Raw genomic sequence first — 23,860 nt, 5'->3', positions numbered from 1 at the left:
TTGTGATAGAAATCACTTATTTTAAATGAAATTGCCTACCTTTAGGCGTTTAAGGGGAAATTTCAAAATTTAATTTTGCATTTAAAGTAGTAAATTCACCAGTTGTGAGATTTTAAAAGCGTGATTTGGTTTTAGAAGAGCAAAATTTAGCGGTGAAGAAAGTTTTCCTTTCCAACCGATGCTTAATTGTATACTGATCAATTTCGCCCGAAAGTGGCATTTCCAATATTTTGATATTTGAAGTTATTTAACTTAAAGTTTAAATTTGTTGAACAAAATTCTGTCACATTGTTCCATGGAGATCCACTGGGTACTGGTTTTACAGAAATTCTTTTGGCAATATTTGAACAGGCACTGATGTTATCCGCAAAAGTTGTTTTGAAGTGCTCAATTTGACCCCGGATTACGGTATTCTCCTTGAAATTGTGCTATAATGCAAGGATGTTTTGAATCAGCTGGAAAGGCGAGAAAATCTTAATTTAAAGGTACAGGTACAACTAAATGAACGTTGACAAATTGAAATATGAATTTTAAAAAACAATTTGGTTCTGGTGTATGATTCGAGCCCGTGACTCGGTATCACTTTTCCTTCAATTAAAACAACTAAGCCACGTGTAAAGCTACGATTCTGCGGAACAGAAAATCAAACTGAAATCCGTAGCACTAACTTCTTCTTCTTTATGGCTCTACGTCCCAACTGGGACTGGGCCTGCCTCGCTTCAATTAAGTGTTCTTTGAGCACTTCCACAGTTATTAATTGAAGGGCTTTCTTTGCCTGCCATTGCATGAAATTGTATATTGTGAGGCAAGTACAATGATACGCTATGCCCAGGGAGTCGAGAAAATTTTCCCGACCGGAACGGGAATCGAACCCGCCGTCTCCGGATTGGCGATCCATAGCCTTTACCACTAGGCTAACTGGAGAGCCCGTAGCACTATCTAAGCTGGGTGAATTTGTCTCCTGTATTTCTAAGCATCTTAGCCGCATAATATCAATTTGAGAAATGATCACGGTCTAGACATCTAGCATTTAAGAACGCACGCCTGTTTTATCCTTAACCTGAACCGCGCTCGCGCTGTACACGACGAGCGAGATTTTTTGGGAGTGTTGTACTTTTAACATTGGCATCCCCCGAGCAGAGGGGAATATCAAATTAATAACTACGAAATCACAAAACCTGTTTTTATATCTTGTTTTGTTATTATTCAATTATCAAGGCATTACGTTTCCATAACATGTTTCGTTGGACAATCTTATTTTGTTATGACCAAGCAATAGGTATGCAGCCCTTAAATAACATTTCAATATTACATTCTGTTGTGGAACAAGTTTGGTTATTATTGTATTATTGAGAGTGCACAAATACTTTATGGTATTGCTATCTAAACTAAAACAAATTTTGAAACAAAACCTACGTCATTCTACAACGTTATTTACAGCATTTTAGGGAAAGCAACTGCATATTCACTCATCAATTTGTCTTCCTCTTCCATTTATCATTACATCCAAACTGAGACAAAGTGCATGCCCCATATCATTAGCTAGTATTCCGTGGGAAAAAGTTTGCATAATGCACCAGAAAAACTATTTAACGATTTTTTGAAAAGTGCGCAAAGTTAGGCCCTAGGTGTGCAAAGTATGGTACGCTTACGGTATCACATTTGATAAGAGGTGTGGTATATTACGTGACATGGAGGTGCTGTAATGTGTACAAAACAAAGTCCCTGCTGGGCGGCGCGAGGTTTTGCTAAATTTCTGAAATTGACTGAGTTGTAGCTGAAAAGTACCCAAAATACCAGCCACTGCCCAAGTGGCGCAGTAATATCGGCGTTGTTGTGGAGTTAGCGTATTGAAAAGATATGGTCTCTCGTGAAACATGCTTCGTAATTACACTGTTGAAAACGCTTTGACATCCACGTGCAGCACAACAGAACATGTGCTCGATGAACAAATTGAGATTTGAATTATGAAAATGCTACGGTCAACCTTGGCTTGGTCAGCCAAAGCAAAATCAAGAAATTGACATTTATGCTTCGTAATGATTACTTTGAAGTCAATACTTTGGGCCTAGGCTGGGCAGATATGCTATTGGTGATTTGATGGTGCATGAAGAAGAAGAATAAGAACGATGGTGTTTTGAAAAATCCTATCCCTACCACACAGGAGAAGATTTTAAAATGCCTCTATAAAATCTAAAACAAAATCTAATTAAAAACGGTTTGATGTACGGTGTAAGACTTTGGACGGACTACATATTGAACGTATAAATTTAAATTTAACATTTTTTTCTTGGTAAGGTACTTAATTTGTACCAATCACCAATTGGGTTTTCAAATTAAGAATAATATATTGATTTTTTGATTTTATTCGAAAGAGCACCTTTTTTTAAGCCAGTATGATTTTTTTCAGATTCTTAAAACTTTATTTTGATACCTAAATTCAATTACAAAAAGATTTTTTGAAATCACCTTTTGACAGCTGGGCAACTGCTTGACAGCTCCGCCCAGTACGAAATGCGACGAGGGGTGATTCGACAAATCGCTCCCATACAAACTTTAAATCGATTTTTAAATAGGTTCCCGGGCACCAAAGTTCATGAAAATTTGGATTTCGGCTCAGTTTGGCATGTAGATTGTGAATATGGAATTATCTCAACACCACTAAAGAAGCCAATTGCAGCTGGTCGATGGAATATTCCACGTGTATGGCAATTCGGGTTTTTTCTTAACTCACGATGACCAGATCGGTTCAGTCGGATTTGTTTTGATGGAAAAAATTAATCTGGATCAAATGAGATCAATATTGTCAAAATCGGAGAAAATTTATCGCAGATATAACCATTACATAGTTTACCTTCTTTATTTTATTGTCTGCTGTTTCATATTATGAAGTAAAAAATAAAGACTTTGCAACTTCTAGAAATTTCATCAGACTCTTCCGTATTTTTTATTTTATTCATTGCTATAATTTGAGTTTTGGGTAAATATAGCATCATAGCTATTGATATGTTTATCTTTGTGTTAATTTCCTTCTTTCAATATCCCAGTCCCGTTACGGTGCCAAATTCCTATCACTTTTCTACGATTCCCAATTCTTATAGGTTAAGTAAAATTTTACCTTCAAAAAGTGATACATCTGCAAATGAGTTTTTTTTTATCTCAAAATTGAGTAAACTTAGTTGAATTTATATGTCATTTTAACAGTACTGCTATTCTAACCTCTAATTATAACTTCAAAAAGTACCGAACAGACTATGTATTACGAAGTAATGAATGTTAGTGAGAGTGGAGATAGCAAATATGGTACCTACTAAATAATTCTAATCAATAAAAATGTCAACTATACAGACAATTTTGCTCAATGATGATTGCATTTGTCTATTATAACTTTTTTCTTTCGATCTATTATTATTCGATCACATATTGTTTGACATTATGCCATAAATATCTTACTAAAAATAATCTAAAACAGAATAAAACTAAACAGCTTCTGCAGAAGTAATCATATCGGCATATGATATAATTACCTTTTACCTTCGCTCACGTAGGTACATGTATAATCGCCGTTCTCACAACGCGAACAAAACAAAAAATTAAAAAAAATCATCTCCGTCTGGAAAGAATCTTTGTCACCGCCAAAATGCACCCCATGACGAAGCTCAATCATAAATAGTCGACTAGCAACTTTTTCGTCGTTCTCTTTGTTCCGAAACAGCCGACGACGGGCCATGCGAATGCCACCACTGTTATTAGTGTTACAGTGCACATGTCTGCGCACCGCGATAGCGCTGTTGGTAAGAGAGAGAGGTTCATTGTTTGATCTTGCATTCAAATCTCTGTCTATTTTTGTCCTGCGACTGGCAAACATGAAATGGGGGAATGGGGAAACTGGCAATACGTAGAACCAGTAAAGCTTCTATCGTCCCTCACTGCAAGTGCTGTGATAGCCTCATTGGTAAAGGCGACTGAAAATTTACGATAGCAGGATTGGAGGTTCAAATCTCGTCCATGTTTGTAAGTTTTATATTGAATTCGAAATTTTTTTATGTGACCTGTTATTTTCTAAAAATAGAATAACACACTTAAAATAATTACCCAAAAATGAGTAAAAAAAGTTAGTTTTTACCCAAATTTTGCTTTCGAACAATAACTCTTTAATATCAAAATTTGTTATTGAAATATTTCCCAAATTCACTGTAATTAAGTTGTTATTGCCACTAACAAAACATGTTATTAAATTGATTTTTCAGGAACAAATTTTTGTTATGTGACTTGTTATTTTGCCGCTTATGACAGCCAAGTTTATAACTCAATATGTTATGTTAATAACATGAAAATTACTAATTCCGTTATGCAGTTATTTTGCCAAAATAACGCATTTTGTTATGCTGTTGTTTTTCTCTTCTGCTCGGGCCACCCTGAAGAATTAAAAAGTTCACAAAAGTATCTTGATGAAATAGGAACGCATTTCAACGTCTTTTTATCAAAATATTTAACCTTCGTCGTGCATTAGGGTCATTATGACCCAAAACGCGATTTCAAGCATTACTATCTCTTTGGTTAGTTAACTTATCGTAATGAAACTTCTTGACTTTTAATATTTTGCAGAAACGAGTTTTAAAAAATGTTTTCCAAAGGTGAAAACAAAATGGCGCCACAAAAAGTTACGAATAATAAATAATCTCGCATTCGAATCGAATAATCTGCAGTCCCTTTGGAAATTTAGCAAACTACTACGCTTTTTGCAAAATTGAATTTAAAACAAAAATCTTCATTATTCTTTTAGCATTGGAGACTCCTTTAGAAAATCCTTATTATTACTATTAGCTTTATTAAGGAGATTTTCAAGAAAATCCTTACATAATTTCGTTTGTTATTACTTTGGAAATTCAATTTGATACTCCTTACGAATTGAACAAAAAATACAATGGTATGGCCAGAGAAAATCTCATCGAAGAATTTCCAAAAATCAAGGTGTTTTCAAGAAATTAATCAAAAATCAAAAAGTTCTCAAAAAATTTTAGAATATTTCAAAAAGCAATTTCCAAACACGTTTGAATGTTGAAATAGCTGAAGGCACCCTCAAGAAATTACCGAATGACTTTCCAAAGAAATTGCTACTTTAATTTCACAAGGGAATCCTGAAGTAAATTCCGTAGTAGAAGAAATTTCCATAAAGAATATCAAATAAGCTGTCGAAGGTACTTCCAAAAGCATTGCAAAAAAAGTTTCCAAAAAAAATCTTGAAGTAATTTCCCGATCATTTCTAAGGGAATTTACTGTGTGATTTCTAAAGAAATTGAAGAAGAAATTACCAAAGGACTTGCTAGGTAATATCACAATTAATTTACTGACCAAACTGCAGTAATGAATCAATAAGAAATTGCTGGAAGAAATTTTAAAAGTATTTATCAAATAAATTCTCAAAGGAATTTTTCAATGCATTTCCATTCTAATTGCAGAACAAGTACTCAAAGAAAATATGTATTGAAAAATGAATGCAAAAATAATATCAAAGAATTTGCGGAGAGAACTATTAAAGGAATTGTCGAAGCAATCAAATAAATCAAAATAAAATTCACAAAGAGTTTTCTGAAGGATTGCCAACAAAGTCTAGAAAAACTTTCCGAAGGTAATACCAAAAAAATAAAAAAAAAACAATTTCTAAAAATACTTTCCGAAGTAAAAAAATATGAATCAATTTTCAAATAAAATGCAAAATGGTTTTCCAAAGCAATTGGCTTTTTAAGCGATGTTGAGATAATTCCATATTCTGAATCTGCACGCCAAACTGAGCCGAAATCCAAATTTTCATGAATTTTGGAGCCCGGAAACCTATTTAAAAATCAATTCGAAGTTTGTATGGGAGCGATTTGTCGAATCACCCTTCGTCGGATTTTGTACTGGCCGGAGCTGTCAAACAGTTGCCCAACTGTCAAAAGGTGATTTGAATAAATCTTTTTGAAATTGATTTTAGGTATCAAAACAAAGTTCTAAAAATCTGAAAAAAATCATAGAGGCTTAGAAAAAGGTGCTCTTTCATTTAAAAATATAAAATCGTTGAAATTTTCTAAATTTAAAAACCCAATTGTCAATAAAAATGTGTTTTCAAAGGAATTATTGAAATGTTCCGAAAGAACTGCAGGAAAACTTCCTATCAATTGTCTGGAAAATTTCAATAGGCGATTCCCAAAGAGATTTCATGAAAACCTCCTATACAAATTAAAAGGCTTTTATGCTTCTGAGCCTTGTTCTGAGCAAATCTTCTGAAAACTGTATTTCTTGAAATGGTTCAGAACGTGAAATGTACGACGCTTAGACCAAACTCAGAGCTTATTACAGAACTAAACCAATATAGTGATTGAATCTAGAACTTTCTGGAAGAAAGTCGTCTCAGCAACGTTGCTGAAACGGTATTCTTTCAAGTGGTCCAAAATGCGGGATAAATGACGACTAGACTGAATTGTTTTTCAGATGAAAGCTCTAAGTCTTCTGAGAAATTTTGTCAAAGAGAGTGTCCTTCTAAGTGGTTCAAAACACGAGAAATAATACCGTTTGATCAAACTGGACATTCTTCTTTGCAACAACAGTTGTCATTCTTAGTGATTTTGTTTGTGATATATGCAACGCCCTGAATCAAAGCTCATTACAGCAGTAGGGCCAAGTAGGGAAATAAATGTGGAACTAAATTGCTTTCTACTAGAAACTATTATTCTTCCAAGCAACTTTGTTAAAGTGAGGTTTTTTCTGAGTGGTCCTAAAACAAGATTTACAACGTTTAGACTAAACTGATAGACCCCAAGTACAATACAGTGCGAGAAATAAGTATAAGTAAAGACAGAGCCGTTTTCCATACAAAATAATCATGTTTAGGGATCAAAATATCTTTTTCTAGCGATTCGATTGTTAGGAAATTTTGGCTGCAACCTTAAAATAACTTTGGCTAGAAATATAAATCATCATCCATGAAAACGTTTATATCGACTTTTTAGATTCAAACAAATATAAAGACACTATTTCCATAAAAAAAAAAAATTTGAATCTGAAAAGTCGATATAAACGTTTTTGTGGATGATGATTTATATTTCTAGCCAAAATTCTAGTTATTTAGCCAAGGGTTGAAAGTCTCTTAAATAAAGACAAATCAATCAATCAATCTAGTTATTTTAAGGTTGCAGCCAAAATTCCCTAACAATCGAACCGCTAGAAAAAACAGATTTTGATTCCTAAACATGATTATTTTGTGTGGAAACCGGCTCTGTCTTTATACTTATTTCTCGCACTGTAGTATCACTTAGTGAGTGATTCTCGAACTAAAATGAATCTTGAAACCTGAGCATTTTTGCCGAAGACCATATCCTTCAAAGCGGTTCAGAGCGTGACATTTACTAAGTGAAAACAAAAAAAAATCCACGTAGTGAGAGGATCGCGAACTAAAATGATTTCAATGTGAAAGTTTTCAGTCTTATGGGCAAAAACTTATCCTTCAAAGTGGTTAAGATTGCGAGATATACGACGTTTAGACCAAACTGGATGCCCCAAGAACACTAGCGTCACGTAGTGAGTAGCTTGACCTAAATTGTTTCCCATGTGAAAAAGACACTTTGTCATAGACAGTATCCTTCTAAGTGGGTGAAGTGAGGAAATCCAGTTTGTTTTCCATGTGAAAGCTTTCAGTCTTCTGAGTAACTTTGCCGAAGACAGTATCCACCTAGGTGGTTTAGAACGTTTAGAGCAAACTAAAAGCTTTCAAAAGTACTAGTGTCACGTAGTGAGTAATTTTCGAACTAAACTATTCCCTATGTGAAAGCCTTAAGTTATATGTGCAACCATGCCGTATGCTTCTAAGTGGTCTACCACGCGAGATTCACGACGTTGAGACTAAACTGGAAGCTTCTAGCAATACAAGGGCCAGATAGGGAGTGATTCTCAAACTAGATTGTTTTTATGTGAAAGTTTTGAATTCTATGTGCAACTTTGACTAAGACAGTATCTTTCTAATTGGTCCAGAAAGCAAGATATATGACGTAAGGACTAAACTGAAAGCATCCAAGAACACTAGCGCAACATAGTGAATGATTCTTGAACTAAATTGTTTCCTATGCGGAAGCTCTTAGTCTTCTGATAAATTTTTCCCAAGACAGTTTCTTTCTAAGTGGTTCAGATCGCGAGATATACGACGTTCAGACTGAACGTGAAGCTCCCAAGAGCACTAGCGCCACATAGCGAGTGATTCTCGAACTAAATTGTATTCTATGTGAAAGCTCTCAGTCTTCTGAGTAACTTTTCCCAAGACAGTATCCTTCTAAGTGGTCCAGATCGCGAGAAATACGACGTTCAGACTAAACTGTAAGCTCCTAAGAACACTAGCGCCACGCAGTGAGTGATTCTCAAACTAAATTGATTTCTATGCGAAAGATTTTAGTCTTCTGAGCAACTTTGCCGAAGGCAGTATCCTTCTAAGTGGTCCAGCACACGAGATATACGACGTTCAGATTGAATTGGAAGCTCCTAAGAACACTAGCGCCGCGCAGTGAGTGATTCTCGAACTAAATTGTTCCCTATGTGAAGCTCTTAGTCTTCTGAGCAACTTTGCCGAAGACAGTATCCTTCTAAGTAGTCCAGAACGCGAGATATTCCACAAATACTGGCAACATGTCGTGCTATCCCACATGGCCGAAATGGTGCCCTGTGTAGCAGATTGTCGGTGGCCAATGTTTCCGGAACCACTATTTCAACATATCAACACATTTTTGACGAAATTATCTATCAAACAAGACTTTTGAATTGGTGAAAATAATCATCATTCTATAAGAGTTTGAATTTCTGGGTCATAACGACCCCACTGCATTATTCGTAACTTTTTTTTAATGCCCGAAGAAGGTTAACAGGAAAACCTAATTCAAATCTCAGTTTGCTCATCAAACACGAGTTTCTGTTGTGTGCATAATTGTCAAAGCAATCAAACGTTGTAATTTCCGTTTGGCATGGTAAGCCTAAGCAAAAATCGAGAAATTGACATTCCAAATAGTTATTTATGCAACAAGTTGCAAAATGATGATTTTTTCAGCACGAGTCGTACTTTGCAGCTTTATAGAGTTTTTTTTTTGTAATTAATCACTTAACCTAATTTACAGCTCTATTGTCCACTAGGGCACTACGTGAGCGATTTCATTTGACAGCTATACCTATTGTACAGAGCCTAGATGTATTCTATTATACTTTATCGAACTGGTTGCCTTTCTGCTGCTTTCACTTTTCTACTCTAACAGTTTTATTGGATATGGTAGATTTCAAATCGTAGCTTTGTATAATGAAAAAAGTTATCGTTACACCCATAGACTTGAGGATCCAAACTCAAGAACAGTTTGGATGGCCTAGGATATCCCAACTGATCTGATACTGTCTATTGAACTTTCAGGTGACTTACTGGACATGATAGATAACAAATCGTAGCTTTGTATAATGAAAAAAGTTGCCATTTTACCCGTAGACTTCAGGATTTGAACCAGGCACACTTTGGATTACCTAGGATATCCCATCTGATCTGATACTATTGAACTTTAAGAGGACTTACTGGACATGATAGATTACAAATCGCAGTTTTGAATGATGAGAGAAGCTACCGTCATACACGAAGACTCTAGGATCTGAACTCAAGAACAGTTTGGATGACCTAGGATGTTCCGACTGATTCTGCATTGCAATAAGATTCCCTCATAACTTTCAAACGATCAGCCAGCATTTTTCATTTTTTTTTCTGCGTGCCACAATGGTGAACTTTGCGGCACACATGCGGCCCGCGGGAGGCAGTTTGAGCACCACCAACCTATATGTAAAAAAGCGGATTCAAAATGTATAATATCATTATGCAGTAAGTAAGGTATTGGTTCCCTTATTAAGCATGTGGCTCCCATTTTCATCCTACGGAAAACAAAGGATTGAAGCGGTGTATGTTTTGTTTCTTATTTGTGTATTTTTTGTTAGAAGTGAACACCCATGAAAACAAAAAGATCGGAATCAATCGGTGCCGTAATCGCTTGTTTTCGAATAGGATGAATATGGGAGCGTGAGATTACTGATGGCACACACACCCTACTTGACATTCATGAAATAAATCAAAAACACAATTAAATCAAATTTGAATTACGGAAAACATAGTAATTTTAGAACTATTCAATCGAAATGCACAAATGATCAAATAAAATATAAAAATTTAAATTTCATCGACTGTTATAAGGGAGCGTCCATAAATTACGTCCCGAAAAAAATGTTCATGTAGGAGTCGTCACACTTTGCAGAAACCATCCTCCCCCTTAAAGCAGAACGTAATTTATGGACGCTCCCTAATCGGTGTTCTCATTGAAGTTTTCATCCAGCAAATCGTGTTGTTTGTCTGTAAGTCTTTTGATAATCATAATGGGAGACTTGTTGCTAGTATCCACGTAAATATTTGAGTCAATTGGTGTATTTTTGGGTTCACGTGCTGAAACAATTCAAAGTGTTAGCCAAATTGAATAATCTCTTGCAGTCTTCGGCTAATCGAACGCGTTAATTCAATACTCAAGATTTCTGTAGGTCAATTTCGCAACTAACTCCTCCATAATTACTGAACATCCCAGAACTACATTACCCTGGATGTCATTATCAGCATCCCTGGAGTGCGCCGTTTTCGCATGAAACGTACCGACGATGTTGGCCCGAACGCATTCCATCCACCGCGCACACTATAAATGAAACATATTGGACCTTACCCATCGAGCAGCATTTCCGGTCTCGCTTGGCCCGCTTCGTAGTTGCCGTTGGTGATGCCGGCAAAGTTGGTGGGCAGTACGCGTCCACCTTTCAGCCAGTATGACACCGGCATGGGCGACGCTTCCACCGAGCACTCCAATTGCACGTCCGAGCCCAGGGGGGCTCCGAGGAGCTGACTTGTTGGACGCACCGAGGGCGCAACTGGTGGTGTAGACGGCCGGAGCACCAATCATGAAACAGAAGGAAACATTCATTATTAACGCTAAAGTATACGGGTTTTGCATGAACAGTGGTCCCTCCGCGTAGAACGTACGTTTTTGTGTGGGCTTTTGATTTTTCTAGGGTGGAGTGTCTTGAAACGCCCTGCTAACCTTTTTACGCCCACCATAAATGGTTAATTATTCATTAAGTAGGCACTTTTTATGTTTGTTTGTTCTTATTACGGCTAAATAACATTTAGTTTTACTGTGTAGGAAAAAAGCAGGAACTTAGTGTATTTTCGACAGCTTTGCTCGCTTCGTCGTGGTTTTTTTCTAAAACCTGTTGTATTCAAAGTAGACCTCAAATCTTTTTTCAATTAATCAAAATGAAGTATGCAACCACGATTCAATCAAATTAACACGACAAAAGTGCCTCATAACGAAGATACCAATATTGCCGAAAATATCCAAAGTTACTCTATTTGGTTTAGCTTTCAATTACTAAAGAAACAAGCGCGGTGATCTTGAATTTGGAACTAAAACATTTGACTCACTGAAATCCATTTAACGTTTGAGGATATCTTGTCCTTAGCACCCACTTAATGTGTAATCTTACAACATACTTACAGTGCACACTGAGTGAAACTCGTTTACTAACGGCAGGCGGTACATCGTTCGATGCAATGCACAGGTACGCTCCCATTTGCCTTCGTTCCAGCTTCGGTAGGTGCAAATGGGTGCCGTTGTAAGCTTCCACTGAAAATAGAATAAGGCAAAAATGTTTTATCTTTAGACAGTTGTCATTTATCAATTCAATATAATACAATATATTATAAAGCTTAATGAAACAAATATGAGGTTTTCAACTAGCATTAAGGTGAAACGGGACGCCGTGTTATTTTTCCTATCTTTCCTCTTTTTCTAACAATTTGTCTCGCGATTTTGAAGATGGTAATCTCGAGTTCTATCGCACTGAAGATGCTGAGAAACAATCAGCATATGCACTGCAAGCAAGTGAGCATACACAGTGATAGGTTTTTGTTGCAAAATATGAAGTAGAATCTGAGATTACCATCTTAGTAGCAACAGAGCAATGGCGGATATTTCCCCGACCGTCCCGTCCGCCCTTAAGGTAACAATTATCATGCACCATATCGTCGCTTTCGAGCAAGATGCGCCAAACTCAAACATGCATGTTCACATGTGAATTTTAACCTTCTGTAACTCGCGCGGTTGACTACCTGCGTCAGCACCACGCTAATTCAGAGTACAAAAAGCGAGATTTTTTCAACGTGCTGTACAAAATACAACAGCGCGATCGTTCGAGGGTTAAGAGAAAAACCCAAATTAATCCACCTAGTGGTGATAGTGCCTTTCTCGTCGCATATGTTCTCACAATCTTTCCGTCGACGAAAGTCAGAGTGTTCCTGAATCCGGATATTAATAAAGAAAAGCAAGCATTTTATCAATGCCATCTTTGAATTGACTTAAAACTTATTGATAGCACAAAGTCCGACGTTATGTTTTAAGTATAAGAAGGGCTGAACAATATCAGACTTCTCAGTTGACTGCTTGAGCACCTTCATTAGTACTGGAGGCTGATCAATATCAAGACGAGACTAACAAGCTCAGATATAACTTTTTACACTATCACAGATCACTTTGCGGTCTAAGACAAAGTTTTTTCTGCACATTTTAGGCTATATTTAATTTATTTATTTATTTATTTATTTATTTTCACCGTCTTCAGCTGGGCTGTACAGACTGATTTAATGCTTAATTATATACTATTCCTAATAATGTTTGTTGCGACCCACTGTGCCGCATCGCTCTCCAATATCTTCTAACCGTACCCCCTAACGAGAACCCAGCGTGCGCCCATGAAAGTGAGATGAGTGATGGATGACAGCGATAAGGTTGATAAGGGAGATGATAAATAGATAAAGGAACGGAAATCAAAAGTCATTGTTACGTAACTGAATTACATGCTCATGCAGCAAAGTTGAGATATTTAATCCTAAATTATTAGTGGTAAATTGACATGCAAATTATTATATTTATCGCTAAAAGCAAGTAAGGATCATGTGAAGTAACTTAAAACTAAATTTGTTCCTAATTAGTATACTTATTACTAGATTTCATGCAGTTTATCCTACGCCGATAGATAACCCTACTTCGTACAATTATTATTTGGAACTACAGGTAAAAGTGAATTTATATAGTCAAGTAGTTACTCTATAGAGCTCTTACTTTAGACCCGGCAGCCGTATCTATAGAGAATATTGAGGAATAAGATTCTCGAAATAATTGGATCTTGAGCGGATGAGGTGTGACTAAAACGTAAGTCTCTGTTGAGATAGTTTGGCTATAAGCATAATACGTAAATAATGACATGATTTTTAGGATATTAGAATACCCTCAATAAAGGTTATTGGAGATCTTGGAAAACGCACTCTCATTCCGCTGACGAAACAACAATTTCTAATATCGTTTTACGGCGGTTGGCGGTGCCTGCGAGGTCGTTTAATTGTTGATAGCTGCTGCCACGGCTGTGTACGTATTCGGCATCCCGGTGCGGGTATCATTACGAAGAGCACTGCAATCGTCACTGCAGAGGGATGTCCGAGGTAAACGGAAAAACAGCAGGTAAGACAGGTGACAACTGTGATGGAAAATCCGGAGATCAACTCCCGAAAGATACCGAAATCCCCCCACCTAACCCATCTTCCTCGTATAGCAAACCTCCCCTCGATAAGCATGACCCAAAGACCGTAATCGCGTACGAACCGAATAGTTGTCGGACCTGCTACAAGGCCGATAACAGCCTTATGGTCCAGTGTGATTCGTGTGACGATTGGCATCATTTCGTGTGTGTAGGAGTGACCCAGGAGGTCGAACAGAATAGCTGGAATTGCTGTAAATGCGTAACCGCGGCGGCGAACCAGAAGAAATCGAGCTCGAAATTGGAATCTCTGAAGACGAAGAAGGCCAAGAAAGTCAGCACGAAGGCGAAGGAGAAGAAGTCGTACAAAGCGGCGGCTAGGCGTTCCGGGGACAAGAAGAAGGCGAAGAAGACGGACGAGGTGACTACGGGTGTCAAACAGCGAAGTCAGGCGGGTGAGCAAGATGTTGGAGCGATGCAAACTAGCCAAAAGCTGGAGGTCGTTTCAAGATCGAAGAAGGAGACGACGGCGAACGGAAGAAAGGATGCGAAATCAGTGAAATCAACTTCGTCGCGAAGGTCGGAGCGAATGGTGCTGGAAGTGCAGTTGAAGAAACTGGAAGCGGAAGAGACTCTAATGGAAGAGGAAATGAAGCGGAAGCGGGAATTGCTGCAGAAGAAGTTCAGTTTGCTTGAGGAAATTGCCGAAGCTGAGTCGCGCCGAAGTGTTCGTTCTAGTGTTGCCGGTGATCAGCAAGACCCAGCGGAGAAGGTATCGTCATGGTTGAAGGACCAAAGGACGGACGAAAGCTCGCGATCCAGCAGTGCAGGGTCGTCAAGCAGCGAGGAAACGAGCAGCGATGAAGAAACCAGCGAAGCAGATTCGTCCACAGAGTCGTCGGAGGATGAAAACGAGGACAGCACAGAACGGTTCAAGCCAAATAAGCAGTCAACTCCTAAAAGTTCGAAACGACCCAAACCAACATCGGAGATTCGTGATAGATCATCAGCAGAGCGTGCGGGACTCACACCGGAACAGATAGCTGCCCGGCAAGTCGTTTCACGAGATCTGCCCAGATTCAGCGGAAATCCTGAGGAGTGGCCGATGTTCTTGTCAACATACGAGAGTACAACGAGAATGTGCGGCTATAGGGATGAGGAGAACATGATCCGGTTGCGGAATTGCTTGAAAGACGATGCTCTCAACACTGTCCGCAGTTTCCTCATGCTTCCCTCCACGGTTCCGAAGGCAATTAGTGCGCTGAAGCTACGTTTTGGACAGCCTCAAGCTATCATCAACACATTGAGAGCGAAGGTTCTTGGAATGCCGTCTATCAAGGCCGACGCGATGGACAAACTGATCGAACATGCGTTGGCGGTGCAGAATTTGTGCAGCACAATCGACGCCTGCGGAAGGAAGGAGTACAAGCGGGACGTGACTCTGCTGAACGAGCTCGTCGGAAAGCTGCCACCTTCTCTCAAACTCGATTGGGCGAGGCATCAGAGGACGTTGAAGAAGGTCAACTTGTTCACCTACAGCAAATGGATCTATTCTGTAGCCGAGGATGCCTGCTTGGTTTGCGGAACCCAACCGACGGAGAAGAACCAGGAACTTCACAGCAAGCCGAAAAGCAAGGCGTTTTTGAATACTCATTCCAACTATTCGTCTTCAGAAGTTTCAAAACAGAAGCCATCGGAGTTCCAGAGTCGAAACAGCCAGCCGGAAAGAAAGTATAGCGAGGCCGGCGCTACCAAATGTTGTGCAGTCTGTAAGGGAGGTTGCAAGAACGCTGGAAAGTGTCCAAGATTTTTGGAATTATCGTATGAAGCGAGATGGGCGACTGTACGTGAACTTCGAATGTGCCGCAGGTGCCTCAGACAACATGGTGGAAAGTGCGACGCTAAGCCTTGTGGGAAGAATAATTGCACCTTCAAACACCATGAACTGCTCCATAAGGACCTCACCGCTACAGGGCCCAGCAACAATACGAGTCGGCCAACGCAAGAAGAAACAAATGTAAACACTCATCTGTCGAGCTCCGGAGTAAGAATGTTCCGCTATCTACCGGTTACGTTGTTCGGGGCCAAGAAACAGATCGAATGCTATGCATTTCTGGACGATGGTTCGGAGTTAACGTTGATGGACCAAGGATTAGCAGAGGATTTGGAAGTAGCTGGTAAATCTGCACCACTCTGCCTGAAGTGGACCGGTGGAACTCATCGTTTCGAAGCGGAATCTCTGAGCGTTGATGTTGTCCTAAGCGGGCAAACCGGTAGAAAGTATACGCTAAATGACGTACGCACAGTTGGAGATTTGCAGTTGCCGGCCCAGTCTCTCGACGTGGATATCCTGAGGGAAAACTTCCCGTATCTTCGTGACCTTCCGGTCGCTTCCTATAAGAACGCTCGTCCACGAATTCTGATAGGGGTGAAACATGCCAGAGTGGCACTCGTACGCAACAGTCGTGAGGGCAAGGAAGGAGAACCAATCGCCGTTAAGACGCTCCTTGGGTGGACGATATACGGTAGCTGCCGCCGCCCCGACTCAAGCAATGTGGTGCATCGAGCTTACCACATTTGCGAGTGCAGCTCGCGCGCTGATGCAGATTTGCATCGTGACGTGAAGAATTTCTTCAGCCTGGAAGCTCTGGGAATCTCAAAGCTGGAGAAGAACTGCGTGTCAAGTGAGAATGAACGTGCCCAAGCTCTATTGCGGTCGTTGACACGCTTGGATGGAAGCCGATATGAGACGGGACTGTTATGGCGTTATGAGAAGATTCGTTTACCGGATAGCAAGCTGATGGCGTTACAGCGGTACAATTGTTTGGAGAAGCGAATGGAACGGGATCCAAAATTGGCATGTGTCCTACGCGAGAAGATCACCGATTATTTGGCTAAGGATTACATTCGAAAGCTGTCGACCGAAGAGCTTGAGGGAAAGCAGCAACGAGTGTGGTATCTGCCAATTTTCCCTGTTGTCAACCAAAACAAGCCCGGAAAGGTGCGCATAGTCTGGGACGCAGCAGCGGCTGTTCATGGTGTATCGTTGAATTCGGCGCTACTAACAGGACCAGATGAGCTTACTTCTCTGCCAGCTGTACTGTGTCAGTTTCGTAAATATCGAGTTGGAATTTGCGGCGATATCCGCGAAATGTTCCACCAAGTTCGAATGCGACCGGTGGACCAACATTGTCAGCGATTTTTCTGGCGGGACAGCGCTAACGAGGAGCCAAGCACTTACGTTATGAAAGTTATGACTTTCGGTGCTTGCTGTTCTCCAAGTACCGCTCAGTTCGTGAAGAACCAAAACGCGGAAAGGTTCCAAGAGCAGCACCCGGCAGCAGTCGAAGCAATTATCAAAAAACATTATGTAGATGACATGCTGGCAAGTGAAGAGACGGAAGAAGCTGCCATCGAGCTAGCGAAGTCAGTACGGTATGTTCACGCGGAAGGAGGGTTTCAAATAAGAAACTGGATATCAAATTCTCAGCGAGTTGTGGCAGCGTTGCAAGACGGAGGAGTTCCGCAGAAGAACCTGGATTTGGCAGCGGAGATGGGGACAGAGAAGGTGTTAGGAATGTGGTGGGACACAGCGAAGGACTGCTTCACCTTCAAGATGTCTAAGACACGTTTCGACGAAGCGCTGCTGAATGGAACGCGTCGACCAACAAAGAATGAGGTACTTCGTGTTCTGATGACAGTTTTCGATCCATTAGGACTCATATCAAACTACCTTATGCTCCTAAAAATCGTTCTTCAAGAAGTCTGGCGCTCTGGAGTTCAGTGGGGACAGCTGATTAAGGACAAGCAGTTCGAGGCGTGGATAGCTTGGATAAAACTTCTTCCATTACTGGAGGAAGTTAGTCTACCGCGTTGCTATCGTCAAGTAACATCAGCTAGCCAAGATACGGACGTACAATTGCACGTGTTTGTAGATGCTAGCGAGAATGGTATGGCTGCCGCTGTATATCTGCGCTTCAAAGAAGCAGGAAAAACAGAATGCACCTTGGTATGTGCCAAGACCCGAGTTGCGCCGCTGAAATATCTTTCGATCCCTCGATTGGAGCTCACAGCAGCAGTAATTGGAACGAGACTGGCTAACAGCATGGTGCCAGAGTTATCATTGCCAATATCCAAACGTTTCTTCTGGTCGGACTCGAGAAATGTTCTATGCTGGTTGCAGTCGGATCATCGTAGGTACAGCCCATTCGTAGCAGTACGGGTCAGCGAGATTTTGGAATCTACGGAAGACTATGAATGGAGATGGGTTCCTTCCAAACTTAACGTGGCGGACGACGGGACTAAGTGGCAGCGACAACCGGATTTGACCCCAACTAGCAGATGGTTCAAAGGCCCGGAATATCTGTGGCAGCCGGAAGAATTCTGGCCCCCAGTTGCGCATAAAGGTGACGCCACAGACGAGGAACTCCGACCCAGCGTTCTATTGCATTACAACGCATCCGAGCCACCGATTCCCGCCATAAACTTTTCAAGCTGGAACCGTCTTTTGCGCGTAACAGGTTACGTGAAACGCTTTGTATCCAACTGCCGACGTCGTGTAAGGAAGACTACTATCGTTACAGGACCGTTGTCCAGTGAAGAGTTACAGCAAGCGGAAACTCACCAGATACTAACAGCGCAGTATGACATCTATCCAGATGAAATGGAGCTCCTGAAGTTAAGCCGAAACCAAAATCAACTGGCTCGTCAAATCCCGAAGAGTAGTGTCCTCTACAAGCTTAGTCCATTCCTGGATGTAATGGGCGTTCTGAGGATGAAAGGACGAGTCGACGCTTGCGAATTTCTACTGGAAGATGCTAAGAATCCCGTTATCTTGCCACGAGACCATCCTGTTACACGATTGGTTCTCATACACTATCACGAAAAATTCCATCACAGAAACCAAAAAACCGTCCTGAACGAGGTTCGACAGCGCTTTTGCATCTCTCGTTTGCGAGTAGCCCTCAAGAAAATTAGAAGCGGCTGTCAGCGATGCAAAAACCGAGACGCAGTTCCAAAACCACCGGAAATGGCAGATCTCCCGCTGGGTAGATTGGCTGCCTATACTCGTCCTTTCTCTCACGTTGGAGTAGACTACTTCGGTCCGATTGAGGTCATTTTGGGAAGAAGGGTCGAGAAGAGGTGGGGGGTCTTGTTAACCTGTCTTACTGTCCGGGCTGTCCATTTGGAGGTCGCCCACTCCTTGAGCACTAGTTCGTGCATCATGGCACTCCGGAATTTCATTGTTCGACGAGGGACTCCGGTATCGTTCTATAGCGATAGGGGTACAAACTTTATTGGAGCGGATAGAGAGTTGCGAGAAGCACTTCAGTCCGTAGATCAGGAGACGATCACGCAAGAGTTCACCAGCCCACAGACGTCTTGGTGTTTCAACCCCCCTGCTTCACCGCACATGGGTGGTAGCTGGGAACGATTGATCCAAAGTGTGAAGAAGAATTTAGGAGAGATCGTTGGAAGCAGGCGTCCCAGTGATGAAGAACTACGCAACGCGCTCATCGAAGTCGAGGGAGTGCTGAATGCTCGGCCGCTGACAGACATTCCAGTGGACGACGAATCTGCGCCGGCCCTTACGCCAAATCATTTTTTACTCGGATCATCGGATGGGTCAAAACCGTTGACATTGTGCAGCGATAGCGCAGAGGTTAGGCGGCACGGTCATGAGCTTTCTCAGGTAATGGCTAATCGCTTCTGGCAACGATGGCTACAGGAGTACCTTCCTGAAATCACTAGACGCACTAAATGGTATCAGAAGGTGAAGGCGATTGAAGTCGGGGACATAGTGGTAATTACAGATCCAGAACACCCAAGGAACTGGTGGCCGAAGGGCCGCGTAATCGGGACAGTCAACCGGAACGGACAAGTGCGGAGAGCCACGGTTCAGACGGCGAAGGGGATCTACGAAAGACCAGCCGTTAAGTTAGCGGTTCTCGACGTGAAGAGCGTAGCGGAGTAAGCCACTTGGAGTTGGCATACTGGGGGGGACTGTTGCGACCCACTGTGCCGCATCGCTCTCCAATATCTTCTAACCGTACCCCCTAACGAGAACCCAGCGTGCGCCCATGAAAGTGAGATGAGTGATGGATGACAGCGATAAGGTTGATAAGGGAGATGATAAATAGATAAAGGAACGGAAATCAAAAGTCATTGTTACGTAACTGAATTACATGCTCATGCAGCAAAGTTGAGATATTTAATCCTAAATTATTAGTGGTAAATTGACATGCAAATTATTATATTTATCGCTAAAAGCAAGTAAGGATCATGTGAAGTAACTTAAAACTAAATTTGTTCCTAATTAGTATACTTATTACTAGATTTCATGCAGTTTATCCTACGCCGATAGATAACCCTACTTCGTACAATTATTATTTGGAACTACAGGTAAAAGTGAATTTATATAGTCAAGTAGTTACTCTATAGAGCTCTTACTTTAGACCCGGCAGCCGTATCTATAGAGAATATTGAGGAATAAGATTCTCGAAATAATTGGATCTTGAGCGGATGAGGTGTGACTAAAACGTAAGTCTCTGTTGAGATAGTTTGGCTATAAGCATAATACGTAAATTATGACATGATTTTTAGGATATTAGAATACCCTCAATAAAGGTTATTGGAGATCTTGGAAAACGCACTCTCATTCCGCTGACGAAACAACAATGTTCTTAAAACGAGTTCTACTTATATTAAAGTCAAAACAATCAACATCATTAAGTGTATTGAAACATCGCACTAACGGATTGTTTTGGCCGTAAACTGTATGATACCGAGCAATCATGAATGAGGTTCGCTGGCGTGTTCAGCGTGCAGGTACAAGGAAACGCGCTAGCTGGGCAGTCAATCCTGTTGCTAAGCACATCGTACGCAAATATTCTTTGTAGATACAAGCGGCGCTTGCGCAATGGTTCCTGTCTTATAAGTTGACATCGGTCGTTATACGGTGGCAGCTGCAGTGGGTCAGGCCACGGCAGTCTCCGTAGAGCATAGCGAACGAAGCACCGTTGGACCCTTTCTATACGTCCGATTTGGGTTTCCTTATATGGAGCCCAGATTTGAACCGCATACTCGAGAATACTTCGGACGAGTGAACAGTAAACACTTTTTAAGGCGTACGCATCACGGAACTCAGACGCATTCCGTCGGATGAACCCAAGCACAGCAAAAGCCTTAGCGGTTGTCGAGGTCACGTGGTTGTTAAAGCTTAACTTGCTGTCCATAGTTACTCCAAGATCCTTGATGGAACTCACTCGTTCCAGCGCTATCCCATTTGCTCTGTAATCAAAAGTCAACAGCGTTTGCGACTTGCTGAAACTAATTAGCTTACAATTGATCGCGTTCAGTTCCATTCCATTTGAAGCACACCAAGCAGCCACAGCGTTGACATCTTGTTGCAAGGCTGCACAATCTACCAGTGAGCTAATGATCCGGTATATCTTAAGATCGTCGGCGTACATGAGGTGATGTGAGTTTATTCGGTAGCTCAGATCATTAACGAATAACACGAATATCAGTGGTCCTAGATGGCTTCCTTGGGGGACGCCTAAAGGTGTCGGAAAACGAGATGATGCTACGGATTTCAGTTTAACATATGCGGATCTATCACGTAGGTAGGAACGTAACCAGGTTATAAGCAGAGAAGAGAAGGGCATCTCAGAACAAACCGAACATACGAAAAGTGATAAATTTAAGGCGTGAAAAATGGACTCGATTTATTTTGTTTCTTCCCATTTCGTTTCCATCGTGTATAAACGTCAAAACGACTGCATGGATCAAAGTATATTGATTATTTCAGGTGTAATCAAAATTAATTAACAGATGACGTCATATCGATGATAAATTATCTTATTCTTCGAAATTTTGTTTCATTGAGAGCATATCAATTGTTGTTTCACCCGCTATTGCCTTAGGCGCCAACTAAGAGGGGGTGGGGTGGTGTGGGGCAAGAATCGTTTTGCCCCCGCCCCCCTTATTTGACGATTTTTCGATTTTCTCATAAAAAAATCAGAAAAACCAGGCTTTGCCCCCCCCCCCCAATTTGGCCGCAGATAGACGTTCTAGTTGGCGCGTCTGACTACTGCAATAATATGGTACACGTACCAAAGATGTTTTTTGCAATTGCAGGCTGTTATAAAGCATCATAATGGTATTTTGCAATTTTTTCTTAATTATCATAACGATTTTATACATATCCCCATCACTATTGTATTGCGCACCCTATTAACGGTTTAAGAGATAAGCAACTTTGACTGTGTCCCCGAAATACATTCTAGTTAAACATATTTTTTTGCGAATCAGTTTTTGAGTTGGTGTACCTGCCTCCGAAATACTTTGCTTATTCGTGTCAACACGGTTGAAATTTTCCGTGTAAAAAGTGTGGCTTCAACCGCTAGGTGTCGCGACCAACAGCATGGAATATTTATCAATTTCTGACTCGGAAGATGACCTTCTCTTATAAGCCAATCAGGAAATCCTAATCTATCGAGCTTCCTTAGAGTTAGGTCATGCGGGACTTGATCGAACGCTTTGGAAAAGTCCACATACACACTGTCTACTTGCAAGCGCTTTTCCAAGCTAGAGTTAAGTAAACTAGTGTACGCCATCAGGTTGGTTGTAGTGGAGCGGTGCTTCACGAAACCATGCTGGTATTGCGAGATTATGGGCATGGCAGCGAGGTACAGTTTTTCATGAACCAATAGTTCTAGTGTCTTAGCAAGGCAGCAAAGAATCGAAATTGGCCGGTAGTTTTCAACATTGTTGATATTGCCTGCTTTGTGAATTGGCGTAACGGCGGACTCCTTCCACAAATCTGGAGCTTCCGACAGCGACAGATTGAACAATCGGCAAACAGGTTGAGCAAGAACGTCTGCACAGCGGTTGATAAAAACGGAGGGAAGCTTATCCGATCCAGGACCTTTGGAAGGATCTACATCTTTAAGTGCCATGGTTACATCTGCTACGGTAAATGTAGGGCGCGGGAAATTAATGTTGTACGAAGGCAGGGAATTCAAAACTTCGACGGAATCTGCGGGGGAGCCCGGACTATATACTGATTTGAAGAAATCAGCAAAAAGTTCAGCGGAATCCTCGACACTATGAGATGTTTTGTCACCAAATGACATTTCGGACGGTATAGCCTGTGCATCTTTTCTAGTTTTGAAAAATGCCAAATAGAAGAGGGATTCGCCTTAACCTCGTCTTCGATTTGGAGAATGTACTCACGGAACGTGGAAGAAACACAATCGTCGTACTCAGCCTCAAGTCTGCGAAGAAGAATTCTATTATCGGGGGTTCGGCGGCGCAGGTAGCGACGGCGTGCTTTACGAAGTACGTTTCGTCGGTGTCGGACCTCAGCATTCCACCATGGTTGATTATTTGAGCGATGGTGTCGGCGTCTCCGAAGCGGTGTGTGCCTGTTTATGATGCGAAAGATCACTTCGTGGAAGGTTGCAACTGCTTTGTTTACTTCGGCATCACAAAATAATTCCTCCCAGTCTACCAAGCGTAACTCATCGGCAACGGCGGTGAAGTCACATCGATTGAAGTCAAAATCATAATCTTCCAAAACAGCACGAGGATTCTCCAATTCGCAGGAATTGGATAGACGAAGAACGAGCGCTTTATGGTGTTGGTCAAGAGGTAAAATCGAAAATGGCGCTTCAAGCAATTCGGCATATCTGCTGTCGCTAACGAAGACCATGTCAAAGCAGCCTACCATTCGAATTACTTACATCACATATCTGCAGTAAACCGCTGGCAATCATACTTTCCGTAAACTCAAATTCCTGCTCCGAGGAGGCATTTGTCGGAATGAATGAATCCACATCGTCATCATATGCCCAGCGTAAACGAGGCAAATTATAGTCACCAACAATCACTACAGAGTCCCCGCTGACAGCCTTTCGCATTATTTGTTGAACACTGTCGGAGTGGGCGGTGAATTTGGCAGGATCACTGTTAGGCCTCAGATAAATTGCACATATATAAACAGACTTGGACGGGAAGCATAGCTTCACAACAACTTGCTCGAGTGAGTCACATCTCTCAAGGCGAACAGAATTGCTTGAGATGGATCTCCTAACAGCGATCAATACGCCACCTCCTCTGTGAAACTGACTAGTAGCGGTGTTGCGATCACAACGGTAGATGTTGTAGTTGGAGGAGAGCTCGGAATTGCTTACATCGTTCTGAAGCCATGTTTCGGACAAGACGATCACATCGTAATCGC

At 41.2% G+C, this 23,860-nt stretch overlaps 2 protein-coding genes across 4 annotated transcripts in view; one reads left to right on the top strand and one right to left on the bottom strand.

The window, feature by feature from the left end:
• LOC109433434 (lachesin) overlaps positions 1-23,860 on the bottom strand; it is a 315,576-nt gene that overhangs the window by 46,076 nt on the left and 245,640 nt on the right. Inside the window, exons 4-5 of the mRNA XM_029862736.2 lie at positions 11,583-11,711; positions 10,755-10,956 (exon numbers count right to left, since the gene is read on the bottom strand). Of these exons, the coding sequence (XP_029718596.1) occupies positions 10,755-10,956; positions 11,583-11,711 (331 nt within the window). The remainder of the gene's footprint in view (positions 1-10,754; positions 10,957-11,582; positions 11,712-23,860) is intronic.
• On the top strand, positions 14,945-20,298 carry LOC115257043 (uncharacterized). 3 transcript variants are annotated; one of them, XM_062842673.1, is made up of 3 exons: positions 14,945-19,890; positions 19,953-20,019; positions 20,073-20,298. In XM_062842673.1, the coding sequence occupies exon 1, from the start codon at positions 14,966-14,968 to the stop codon at positions 19,589-19,591; it is 4,626 nt and encodes a 1,541-aa protein (XP_062698657.1). In that variant the 5' UTR covers positions 14,945-14,965; the 3' UTR covers positions 19,592-19,890; positions 19,953-20,019; positions 20,073-20,298. The 3 variants fall into 3 exon arrangements, with proteins under 3 accessions (XP_062698657.1, XP_062698655.1, XP_062698656.1); XM_062842671.1 differs by having other exon boundaries at positions 14,945-20,019; XM_062842672.1 differs by lacking the exon at positions 20,073-20,298 and having other exon boundaries at positions 19,953-20,025.

Source organism: Aedes albopictus, chromosome 3 (genome assembly GCF_035046485.1).
Source record: "Aedes albopictus strain Foshan chromosome 3, AalbF5, whole genome shotgun sequence".
Lineage (NCBI taxonomy): Eukaryota > Metazoa > Arthropoda > Insecta > Diptera > Culicidae > Aedes > Aedes albopictus.
The sequence above is the reverse complement of the archived record's forward strand: the minus strand, read 5'-3'. Positions and strand labels throughout refer to the sequence as shown.

Bases quoted from the DNA above. Each gene is read 5' to 3' on its own strand.
- LOC115257043 (XM_062842673.1), top strand. From the start codon at position 14,966: ATGGACAAACTGATCGAACATGCGTTGGCGGTGCAGAATTTGTGCAGC.